This window comes from Chaetodon trifascialis, chromosome 14, assembly GCF_039877785.1.
Source record: "Chaetodon trifascialis isolate fChaTrf1 chromosome 14, fChaTrf1.hap1, whole genome shotgun sequence".
Classification (NCBI taxonomy): domain Eukaryota; kingdom Metazoa; phylum Chordata; class Actinopteri; order Chaetodontiformes; family Chaetodontidae; genus Chaetodon; species Chaetodon trifascialis.
Window position 1 is genome coordinate 18,567,993 of NC_092069.1, and position 12,342 is coordinate 18,580,334.

General features: G+C 42.9%; 1 protein-coding gene across 4 annotated transcripts in view; it reads right to left on the minus strand.

The window, feature by feature from the left end:
* fermt2 (FERM domain containing kindlin 2) overlaps positions 1–8,197 on the minus strand; it is a 40,372-nt gene extending 32,175 nt beyond the window's left edge. For 3 of the 4 annotated variants that reach the window (XM_070978716.1, XM_070978715.1, XM_070978714.1), the window contains exons 1-2: positions 8,002–8,184; positions 6,196–6,353 (exon numbers count right to left, since the gene is read on the minus strand). In XM_070978716.1, coding sequence (XP_070834817.1) covers positions 6,196–6,352 — 157 coding nt within the window. In that variant the 5' untranslated portion in view covers position 6,353; positions 8,002–8,184. Of the gene's footprint in view, positions 1–6,195; positions 6,354–8,001 lie in introns of all 4 variants that reach the window. The other variant, XM_070978713.1, reaches the window with a different exon arrangement.
* Positions 8,198–12,342: the final 4,145 nt, after the last annotated feature.

Genomic DNA, 12,342 nt, shown 5'->3' on the forward strand with positions numbered 1-12,342 from the left:
GGAGTAGCTGATATTGTCAGCACATGACCCTTCACCAAGGGAGCGCATCGAAACTACCAGCTGTCCAAGTCAAGCTTAGCTCAGTCTTAACAGAAACTTCTCCTTGGATAATGTGTAAGTAATGGTAACATATCACAGATTCACTGCATCAGTTTCTTGCCATGCCACCATGTCCTTTAAATTCTCTGTCATAGCACTAAAGCATCAGTCAAAGGTCTGATCATTGGGAGGTCATTTTTCCATGCTGTAACACGTGACAGTGTAGTGACTAACTTCTCATTCAATCCACTGTTGGTACCACAAGGCACAATATAATTAAAGAAGAAATAATAAACATATTTTAAAATCTTTTAGTTTGGGGCAGATCTCTTTGTGTAGGCTAATCTAATATATGGCAAACAATGAGTATTTATGTGAATATATAGGCCAGGGGTCTGTGCGTGAGCACTGAGTGCAGAGCAGCACAATCACTGTAGCATCTTGCTAGTGAAACAGGAAAGCTCTGGCCTGGGCAGGACCACTACTTAGCCTAACTACTTCCTGTCAAAGAGATTACAGAGCAGGACGATCACACAGGCTGCCAGACCGCTTCTCCCTTTGTAATGCCAAATCTTTAGGACGACTCCACAGTCACAATCAATGAGTCTCATTACACACAGTGATACATCTGAACTGTGTGTCATGGTAAGATGATATGACGAGAGGGGAAAGTGGTTAGTCACCCATCAAAGGAATCTTACACTGTCCTGGTGTGAGAATGTTAAGATGTGAGCCGTTCACAACTCTCACATCATCAGGACAGATAGGACTACGATATCTCAGCTCTTCATCTCGCCCTCTGCAGGGACTGAAGACCCTTCTTTCCCCTCAGTGAGGGGACACTGAGAGGGCAGGAAGGCGGGAATGCAGGGAAGGCGCAAGGGAGAAGGCGCATTAAAAAAAGCCCTGAGGAAGTTCAGCATCCTGTGTTAAATCGCATCTGTTTCCTAATGAAACCTGCGCTCCATTGTCAAACCGAAGCCATCTCCCCCCTGGTCAGCGTGACCTCCAGCAAAAAGCATCTTGGCAAAAAGGACAATTCAAACAGCTCACAAACTGGAGCATTATCTCGAAAACAAAGCATCTCAGAGGAAATATCAAAAGTACTTTAAAGTCATTCTAATTGAAAAATATAAAATAACTGCTGTTTGCTTGCTGCTTTGTCAGAGGTGCGTTTGAATTGGGGGGGATGAACTTTATTGATAATTACAAACACGTTTCCTTTATGAATAACTCCAAAAAGACAAATGCGGCATGATAACATTCCGCAAATCACTTGAGATGTGAATATGTAGGTCATCACCAATACAAAACACACATTTTCTCTGACATGCAGGGAAAGTTCTCTGCGGCCGGCTGGCGGTACGGCAGCCAAAAACTGCAGGCCCCTCTCTGGAAACAACCGCATGAACTATCAGAGTCACACTCGACCAATTAGGTTGCTGGAGTTCTATTTATGGAACATTTAACAGTCAGCGTACATGAACCTGGGTCAGAAACCATGAGAAAGTGAACAATGTGTACTTCCATGTTTTCTATTGATTAGCAAGCTTTGCTACGTGGCTGGAGGAGTGGATGGTGTCAAATAGCAAGACATGGCCGCCAGAAAAAAAGAGTGAGACAAAAAATATTTTCCACAAAATGCATTTAGATGAAGCGGGAGCAAGAAAGGAGGGTGAAAACAGAGAGGAAGAGGGAGAAAGGAAAAGGGGGAGGGCTGACAGAGAGAGGGGGAGGTGGATGAAGCAGGCAGCAGAGAATCCAGTAATGACGGCAGCGACCAGAGACAACATGCCAAACCCTGGAAGTCATTTCCTGCTTCGTCGAAGACTTTTATGGAATTCTAGCAGCGTGGCTAACGTCACAACGAGAGGGGAGAGATGGAGAGACAGACTCCTCACACCTCCCTCCTCTTTCCCTCCCATCTTCTTCTCCATCCTGGCCCTCTACCCTCGGCTGTCTTTGGTGAGGCTAAGCAGAGTCGATACAACCAGAGGTGTAAGTGTAGCAAGATTCTCACCAATCATTGATGTTTACATGCACCTTCACTCTCATTCCAAACATGACAATATTTGGAATTTGATACGGGTAAACGGCGAATTCCATCTGGATATTCCAAATTAGGTTTTCCGATTAGGACATGAGGGATTTGCCGATGTCAGAGTTTGAAGAGCATTCGTTGGACATGTATATTGCACATCTGGAATATGCACCTGAATTGGGTTTTTACCTTGCCCTACTCCAAACTCTAATCCTACGGCATACATGGCTCCAACCATTTAATTTCTCCATATTTAGACGTGATAAATGACATGTTAGGGCATCGACCCCTGTCAAACACAGCCACGAATCAGAGTATGCACTGCTACATGAAAACAGAAATATTACTTTTCATTCCATTTACCACGTACACAGCTTAGTGGGAATAGTCTCTTAAGAATAAGGGCAAACACAGGAATATTTTGAGCATATAAATGTAGTCAATTACATTTGCTAGCTAATGCTACTCATTCCAAGACTCGCTTTTTCAGCGGTTTACACAGTTAGCTAAAAATGTGTTATTCCTATTAATAAGCTTGAGAGCCTTGAGTTGAGGAACATGGAGTAAAACCTTATCACTGAAAAAGTTGACCTTTCCACCTTTAATGTGTGCAAAATATCAATGCATTGAAACCCTGATGACTTACTGTAAGCAACATTTTGCCAGATCTAAAAGCCATGTAACTTGGGAACAATCCCTTCAAATCCAATAAAACTCCTGCCAACTAATGTTGTTTGTACTATATTTGTTTTCCCTTCTAAATGGCACAATAATAGAGGAGGGCAGCACTTTTAAAAAACATCAACAAAGTCAGAGAAAGCAGCAATGATAGTAATCAACAGAAGGATGAAAGGATTACAGGAGCGGAGACCAGGGGACGGTCAATCAGCTGGCTTTAAATACTGCTCTCCTGGAGGACTGCAGGGGAAATGGACGCAGCGTTCGCTACTGTGATCAATAGCTAAGTGCCTTCCTGGCATTTGTCTATTTAATCCATTATCGAAGGCCATTTGAGCCTGCAATGTGGAGGAGAGACCTGCAGCTCACAGGAAGAGCTGAAAGATGGAGGCAGGATACACGTGGACGAGACACACCCACCGACATCAGCGCACAACCCCGCTCACGTGTGGAAACACTTGCACGAATACTACTAATGAGAACATTGGCAATCGTACTGGAGACTGCAGACGTCAGCACATTTTCGAACACAAACTGCGTCTGAAAGCTGTGAGATGCAGCTACAGATAAGTTATGATGGAAAACGACCCAGAGCACTGTCAGCCTCGTGGAGAGCAAATATTGAATCACAAGAGGTCCTTCATTTTGGAGAGTAAGAGACAGATAGAGAGCGGGGGAGAGGACAGACAGGGATTTGTCATTGCACCAGGATGTCCTTTCAATGTGAGACTGACGCAGGGCCTGCTACAGCTCTGTGGTATTTACGTGTCCATGTATATGTGCGTGCACATTTGCACATCTACAGTATCTATGTATAACCACCACATTCAAGCAATCAGCAGATCCAACAGTGGGTATATGACAGCACTAAGGAGGTGTTCGGTGAGGACTGTGCAACACCCTGCAAGACCCCGAAGATTCTTTCCACAGAAGCGTGTTTTCCTTAACGTAACTCATTAACCTGCACAGACTGTTCCCTCTCACTTCAGACTGTACACTGACATTAATACATGCTGCTGTGTTGGTTTTTACAAGAAAGTTTCAGTTGAAAAACTGTGTTCAAGATGTCATTTCTTTAAACAAATTTCCCAAATGGTCATGAAGAAAATGTATATGTTCGGGACTATAGAAAGCACATCTACACTGCCTGTTTCAAGCACAAAACATTGTGTGTCACATTAACAGTGTGCATGTCCTGCAGTTTGTGCCCATGTGGAAAACTCATGTTGTGGAAGGGTTAATGATTACAATGCAAAACAACCTGTTGACTCAGGGTAGGAGGGAGACGGCAGTCAAATAAAATGTCACCGCACTTTGCGAAACCAGTCAAGAGACACAAATACACTCTCAAACACTCATGGAGCAGTTTAATGTCACTGCACGAGTTCTACTTCTCAGTTTGAAGGTCTATTAGCTTAAAGCATGCTTCAGTAAGGTAATTTAACTGCAGTAATGGTGGTAGTAGTAGGATAATCCAAAAGGGATTTAAATATGTTAAAGAATGGTAACCAAGGCTATAATTAAAAAGTGTTTTTGATAAGATAGTGGCGCAAACAATCACGCACACCCATGTCCTGTTATTTTGCTTTGGCACAGCAACAACCAACAGCCAACCATGTCCAACAAATCAAAACTATTGTCAACATGGCGACCTCAAGCCACTGGAATCCTGAGCAGAGTGGAAAAAAAACGGACAAGTCATTAGCAAAACAGCTAAGAAAAGGAAAACAGAAATTAGGAAGGGTCCCAACAAAAGAACAACGGTTAGCTATGATGGCTGCATGTTCCCAATACAGCTTGATATTACTGTAATACAAGTGATACAATGTCAAACACGTGGCCAATTTTTATTTTTCTAACAATTAACATCTGTTACAAAGATGCTACTCGGTCATACCTCATGTATCCAATTTTTAGGACACAAATAGCCATCACTGACTTTCCCCAAACCACACCACAGAGAAGGTGTCACATCCAGAAAAGTCATACCCTTCAACCAGACCTTTAACAAAAAGCGTGAACACAACTCAAACAATGGATAAGGCCGGGCCTTGAGTGAGGCTGGGGTGGGAGGACCAATGAATTCACACCGTCCCACATGCGGCAGCAACACTGCACTCGCCTCACATAGATGCTGCACAGCACAGACGACCACAGAGAACAAAGACCTCAATTATGTGGAGCTCTAACAGGAGAGCTAAAAACAGGACCATGGGCAGGGAATAAAACCTTGGAGCGCTGCAGGAATGCCGAGCACTCAAGCCCCATCGACACATAACACACTGTCACTCCCAAGTCGCACTGCCACCACCACTGAACTTTCTCCAGCATGAAACAGGGCAGTGTTCAAGTGGCTGGAACAGAGGACTCTTATGCTTACTTGCACCCAAACTTGTCAAGTGCGTAACTGCAGTTACAGAACAGTGAATGATACAGAGGGGGGAGGGAAGCAGTGTATGGTTTCTTTATACCTTGGGTTACTGACCCATATGCACTGCAGGGAAACAAAGAGCAATATTAACCCCTGAAAGTCCACAAGCATGTCAGAGGAGTTTGAGCTGGCGTCATGCAACGAAGGTCAAGGGAAGACAAGCATCCATACAGGCTTACTTTTATCTCAAAATACAACAACTGTACTTAAAAGCACAAAATATTATGGCATTTAAAAAAGCTAATATTCGTATAAGCTGTTTAGATGGCTAATAAAAAGCAATATTCCATTAATATTTGTTCAAACACAGTCGTGCATAATCTGATTAATCCCTGTTTCATTCGTTCAACCACCTTCTCAAAAAGGTCGCCTTTGTGATATTTTCTTTTGCGCATGCATCTGTACCCCAGCCTTGCAAACTGTTATCTAGCCGGTTTGTGTACAATGCACACAGCTGACTGTAAACTGGCCAGAGGCCATGTGTCGCAAATACCGGTTGAGCTGTATAAATGTCCAAAGAATGCTCCTAAAACCCAGATAACGTCGACATATGCCATGGAGTAAAAGTGGAATATTAGCGTGCATCTAAAGGTAATGAAAGATGTAGCTCACTCGCACTTTTGAGTTCCCCGCCTTGACTAAGTTGGCGAATGTCTGTTCTTAACTTTGGTCCGCAGCCACAAACAGTTTGTACAGAGTGACTTCTTAGGATGGTGACTATTTTGAGGTATTTATTGCCCAACAAATATGAACAGCTAACACAAGCAAGCCATTGACACACAGAAATGAGGGGATGTTACAGGGTCAGGGGTCAGAGGAAAGGGCTTTCATTACCATCACTGTTAGAAAAGGAATGCACCTTAAATTTGCAGAATCAGCGCACTTCTGTCATTTCTATCAAGTATCAAAATTAGTCCAGACTATGCTCAAGCCTCTTTATCACACCTTGGATAAGCTGCTTTGAAAAGCTGCAATGAACTGCTCTGGCCCGTGCGTGCACCCGTACCTAGCTTCTCCACGAGTTTGAGCATGACTCCGCCGATGTGGATTTCCCCAGTGACCCTCAGCGACACGTCCCTGTGGAGGTCGGTGACATGCATCTTCAGTTCCCACGTCCCGTCGGCGTAGCAGCCATCGGGCATCCGGATCCCATCCAGCGCCATCCTGCCAAACAGACCCACAGTCAGAGGGGGAAAGGTCCAGCTAAACTTCTGTCACGCTGGAGTGAAAAGAAACCCTCTGACCCTCGGGAAAGGAATAAATGTGGTGCAAAGCCCACCATGCATGCAAGGTCCTAGAAAGAACTGTACTGTCAGATATTTTCAAACAGACCCTCGGCTCATATTTCTGAGCAAAATTTGGTGGAAATTAACTGAGTACATTTACTTGAGTACTGTTCTTGAGCACTGTACTTGAGTAAACATATACATGTATTCCATTGCATTTACAGTATTAGTTAGCTATGGTTTCTGGTTGCTTTGCAGATAAGGATTTTACATTTCACACTGCTTAAGACAAACCAATGGTGTGACAGGGTGGACAATATGACAACAGAAAATGTGTCCACCCCCAGTGATGCATGACATAACATTAAGCTATACCATTGAAGCGAGCCTTTTCCATTGATTTCAGGTGTCAAAATTAGTTGACTTGTCATGATTGGCACTCCTCAGCTTGTAACAACAGCAACAGTTGTATGATGTCTTCTGCTGCTCTGGAGGATCTCTAGAGTCAGACGAAGTGACCCTGACGGTGTCTTAGTGACGTCATGGGATATGGATTGATAACAGAAAGCTGGAGGTGTGGAGTTTGAACAATATTTACATGTACAAAACAAAAATTGCTGGTAATACTATTGATTTTTTTTTTTTTTGCATCAAATTAATGCAATTTTGTCACAGTCAATATACTGGATTTGACCAAAAGGCAGACATGTCCATCTGATAAGTTTACCCTGAACAGTTTTTCATTTGATTTTCCATTGATAAATTGATGAAAATCACATGGACCACGATTAATCATACTGACACTGCTCTCTCCTAACAGGCTTCATCCTTCATCAACAGTACTTTTACTTTTCATACCCACACGAATGCAGTACTTGCAGTATTTTTCCCCATTCTGCTGTTTCTACTTTATTAAAAGTAGTACAGTACAAAGCTTACTCTTCCAGCATTAGCACACTGTGATGGCAATACCACAGTGGCAACAGATGAGGTGATTTAGCTCATTAATGAACATTTGACCCTCAGGGAGGATCTCGAGAGGGATGAAGGTGAACAAATCTGGTTTTGCTGATGCTTGTTGCTGGGAATAAGACGCGCCTTGTAATGGTGAAGTCAGGGCCAAAAAAGTCACATTATACTGTAGCCCATCTGTCAGTCTTTGATGAGAGTTTGTCCAACACAGAGCGGCCTGACGACCCAAACAGCTCATCAGTAAAGACAGCAGAACAAAGCCTACATGCTCGCGGCCACAAGTTCAACGCTTGGCAGCGTTTACATCCGCAAATGTGCCGCGTTCACCTGTTAAAAATAACGGTAACGGCAAACAGGCAGAGGGGTTAATTATGTAAGCGGGGTCCGTACAACAGCTCCCCGGCTGCGTGCACACTGGCTCAGTCGGTCGTTGGAGGAGTAAGTTCAGGGGAAAGTGTGTCGGAAAGCAAACAAAATGACTAGAAATGGCTAAAAGAGTTGTTAACCGAGGCGTTGGTTACACGTAGCAGAAGCGGTACGACGAGAGAAAAAGCAGGTTTTCATATTTCATAGCGGCGAACTAGCAAAGCTTTAAGGACGACCGTTAAACTCACCTTCACAAAGACGAAAAAAACACTAAAAGAGTCGACTACACGGTACAGAGCAAGTCCCCCGTCTTTAAATCATGTATGGAGTCTTTTCAGGGCGATAAAAACAGAGAGAAATCCCAGAAAAAGTCGCTGAAGAAGTGAAGTATCCCAAACAGTTTTCCTGCGGGCTTCGGCTTAATGGAGTCCAGCCGTCCCTCTTTCTCCCTCCCTCTTTCCAGCAGCGGATCACGTCACTGCTCCAATCCCACTTTTCCTTTCATACTGGGAGCTCTTCTGGTCGCCTACTGGTCCCCCCCCCCCCGTCACCTCACGCGCACACAAAGACACACATACAACGACCGGCGCGCGCACGTGTCTCTCTCTCTCTCTCTCTCTCTCTCTCTCTCTCTCTCTCTCTCTGTGTGTGTGTGTGTGTGAACTGTGGGTTAATTCTGCCTTTCTGACCTTTTATGTTCATCGGAGAGCCGCTCTGTGGGATTAAAAGTCGTGTTTTTTAATCATTATTTTACCTGTAGTTTGGTCTGATGCTCAGCCTTAACACGTTTTAAAACTGTCAAAAACAATTTTCCACTTCTGTAAATCACCTAAGCTAAGGAAAGCAATCAGGTATTAGTTTGGTTTTAGATTATTATTTTTTTTGTTTCTAATTACTTCTCCTCCTGTTCAGGGGTTTAAGCTACAGAAATCCACAGTATTTCACCATTAGATCTAATAATAAATGGTATTATGGAGCTTTTCCTTGCAGGTACAGGTGATGACAATTTTCCACTTCTGTAGTTCATATAGACTCAGAAAACAGTCAAGAATTAATGTGATTTTTATTTTCTTTTTTGTTTCAAACTATTTCTCCTTCCTTTTAAGGGATTAAAGTACAGAAATCCACAGTATTTCATATCATTTGATCAAAAATGAAATCTTTTACAGGTGCTGAGTTATACAAACTAGAATATTTGCCTCTTGACACAATTTTAAGAACAATCTGCCAACATTTTCTGCTTTTCTAGTTCACTTAAGACAAGAAAAACGATCAGGTTTTCATGTGATTTTGACTGTCAATATGACTTTTAGCTCGGTGAAACACAAATCAAAATAACTCTCAGAAATGCAGTATGTAAATGTAAACAGAATAAGGCATTCTTGATTCTGTGTGTGTGTGTTTTAATACGGATTTGGTAAAACTGAAACCATCCATGGTACAAAATTCAACGGTTTGTGGCGGGGCTAATGGACATGCAGTTAAGATCTCAAGCTGCCTTTTAAGGCAATAGTGCTGCTGAGCCTTGCAGCAGCATCCAGGGACCTTTGGGTCTTTAGCCCCGGGAGAAAGAGCACAGAATAACAAGGCGTTTTGTTTTTTTGTCACTTTTATGGTTTTAATATCTTCCATTAAATGTTTCCCTATTTGTCCCTTCAGTATGGACTAATTCCTTTGAGCCAACAAGCCCCAGTGGAACACTGTGTAGAAATTAGCCAATACACAGATATCTACTTTCACTCCTGACACATCACATATACGGCATGCAAGGAGCATTTTACTACAATGTTGTAGTTGGACCAGCTACCACATTGCAATGGAAAGGAAAGCAGCACTGCTTTCAGATTACACTCAAGTACAGAAAATGAATAGATGTGCTTGATTACATGATCTAATTTCATATATGAAACTCACATTTTCATTTTCTCCTGCATGTACAAACTGTATTTAGCTCTCACACCAGGTTAGTTATTATACCGTGTAAAATTGATTAAATTACAGAAACTCAGTGACAGTTTTCACTGATTTGCTGATCGACTGTGGTTTCTAAAACCACCCTGATATAGTCGTGTAACTATGAGAAAATAATCTTGTGCAGGTCCACATCATGTGTTTCATGTTCTCTTTTCCCCATGCACCAAATTCAAAATTGTAATGGGACGTCGTCATCTGTGTCTGTCATCAGCATGCATGAGGATCACTGTAAAAGAATGCAATGGCACGCCATCACTGTGCGAGGATCATGGCTTTCTTCATCCCCAAAATGCAAGATGTTGAGGATAATATATTCTCCAGATTTTTGGTCATGTCTTCACTGCTGCAGATGAATAATGGCATTTCATACATGCATTCAATCAAGTCATCACACGAATGACAAGCGGAGAGGGGGGAAAAGGGAAAGAGGAAGGCTGCAGTCTCCTTGCTTTCCAACACAGCAGCACAATACACACCCCAACACACACTCTCCAAGTGGTCTGCAGTAAAGACCCATGAATCATCAGTGTTTCTGGCTCGGTCCCCCCGTGAACTTGCTCAGCTCCAATCCTCCAGCTCAGGAATCTGGGCCTTCAGACTACAGTCGGCATCAAAGCAATTTATAAACTCTCCCTGCAGCTCTGGGCCCCCTCATCGGCGTCTGGCACCCGACCCGTTGCCTTTTATAGGCTGTGTTTTAATTGCAGAGTAAACATCTGAGTCAGTCAGATGCAGAGCAGGAGAGTCAGATAGGAGGTTTGGCTTGGCTGCTGCTGATGATGATGTGGAAGCAGAAAGGTGGAGGATGTGAGGGAAGGGCTTCCAGAGGTTTACACTAAGCTCCAGCATTTTTGATTGCAGTTGGTGTGATATTTCAGCAAGTAGAACATTTTAGGCCAGTTTAACATTCCTTACAAACCTAAAAACAGAGCTGATCAAGTCACACAAGTGCACATTAGTTGAGGGCAATAGATGGAGACAGGAATGGAGAGATAGGAATGGACAACAGATGGTCAATTGGAGTCTTTGTTCCAGCATTACCGATAGATGACTGACCTCTTCTGGCCAAACGCAGAACAGCAGTGCCAAATGCATTATTTATGAGAGTCACCTCTGTTCTAACTGCTCCCATCTGTGGGCCTTGCCTCTGCAGATGTTGCTTAACAGCATTAAATTGCTAGTAACTCATGTGGAAGCCATAACCGCTTGAGGATTACAATGCGGCCTATTCACGATCTATAAGTCAGCTTTGTTACTCACATCGGGGGGTGCGCCGCGGAAAGAATCTGATCTGAGCTTCAAACGAACAAATGGCTCTATTGTCCTCCAACATCAGCCTGGAAATGAGCAACGAGACCATCTTCCTCCAAAAAGGTCAACCTCCTCCTCCTACACGACAGCAAAGAACAGATTCCAAATTCAATATTTTTTCCCCCTGCTATTATCTGAGGGATGTGACAGATTAAGAAGAAGCAGCCATTGTATCCAAAAAAAGAAATGCTTTAATAATAGGAAATAAATACAGTGCTTTGGATGGCAGTTAGAATCCATTACAGGCATGGGTTATTGCACAGCTCTAAGGACAGACAAAAACACTTTTCCATTCAAAGTTAGAGGAGCAGTGTTACCCGACACAAACTGAACAGGTCTCCTTCAATGCACCCATGATGAAACTCAATGCTTGTTTCTTTTTCCCACCCAGTGACTGACTACATATGACTGCAGGCCGCTCTCTATTAGAACATTTCAAAGACACATATGTGACAGCTATTAATGCTTTTTCGCAATGATGGCTTCAAACTGGTGTCAGCAACAGTGTTGAATCTACAAAACATGTAACAGCAGACATTTCCCTGATGCTTATGGTGCCTTTAACAAGAAACATATACATCATTCAAAATGCTGTGCATTAAATGCTCATATGCTCAAAAGTACAACGCATCTTGACAAACTTTTTCGTTCTTTTTCGAAGCAAGCAGAGTGACTACAGTTGAAAATCTGTGCTTGAATTAAGAGTTGCGAGAAGAGAACGAACAATATACAAATTTTACATACATTTTTGGAAACACAGCCGAATCACGAACACTGGCAAGAACATTGTTATTGTTTTGATGGTCCGTCCCACTCCTACGAGATACAGTGTGACTTAAAGATGCAGAGGCGACACTGGAACTGTCCTTGTGTTTTGCATTACATGTCCAAGGTTTGCAAAGCAAACTGCATGCCTGCTGTCCAAGTAACTAGCTTTCTGCATCCAATGTAAAACAAGCTCCGAAAAAAATAAATAAAATCAACAACGGGCCATTTTCTATGTCACTTTTGTGCAATTAATCACTGATGAATGGGCAAGATCCACCAGATCAAATATAGAAACACTTTCGTAGCCCTCTCCCTCATCTGTCCCTGCTTCCAAGCTACTCTTCAGTCACACATCTGGTCATCCGACAGGCAGCCTGGTTTCACTCACTAGGCCTTTGCATAAATAACACAGACATTAAAAACCAATAAATGGATTCCATTCAGTGGAGGACCAGTCAACAACAGCCCTTGATTGCATGGAACAGTAAAGCAGCAGCTTGCAGCAAAGCAAATTAAAATAAGCTCTTACATAACTC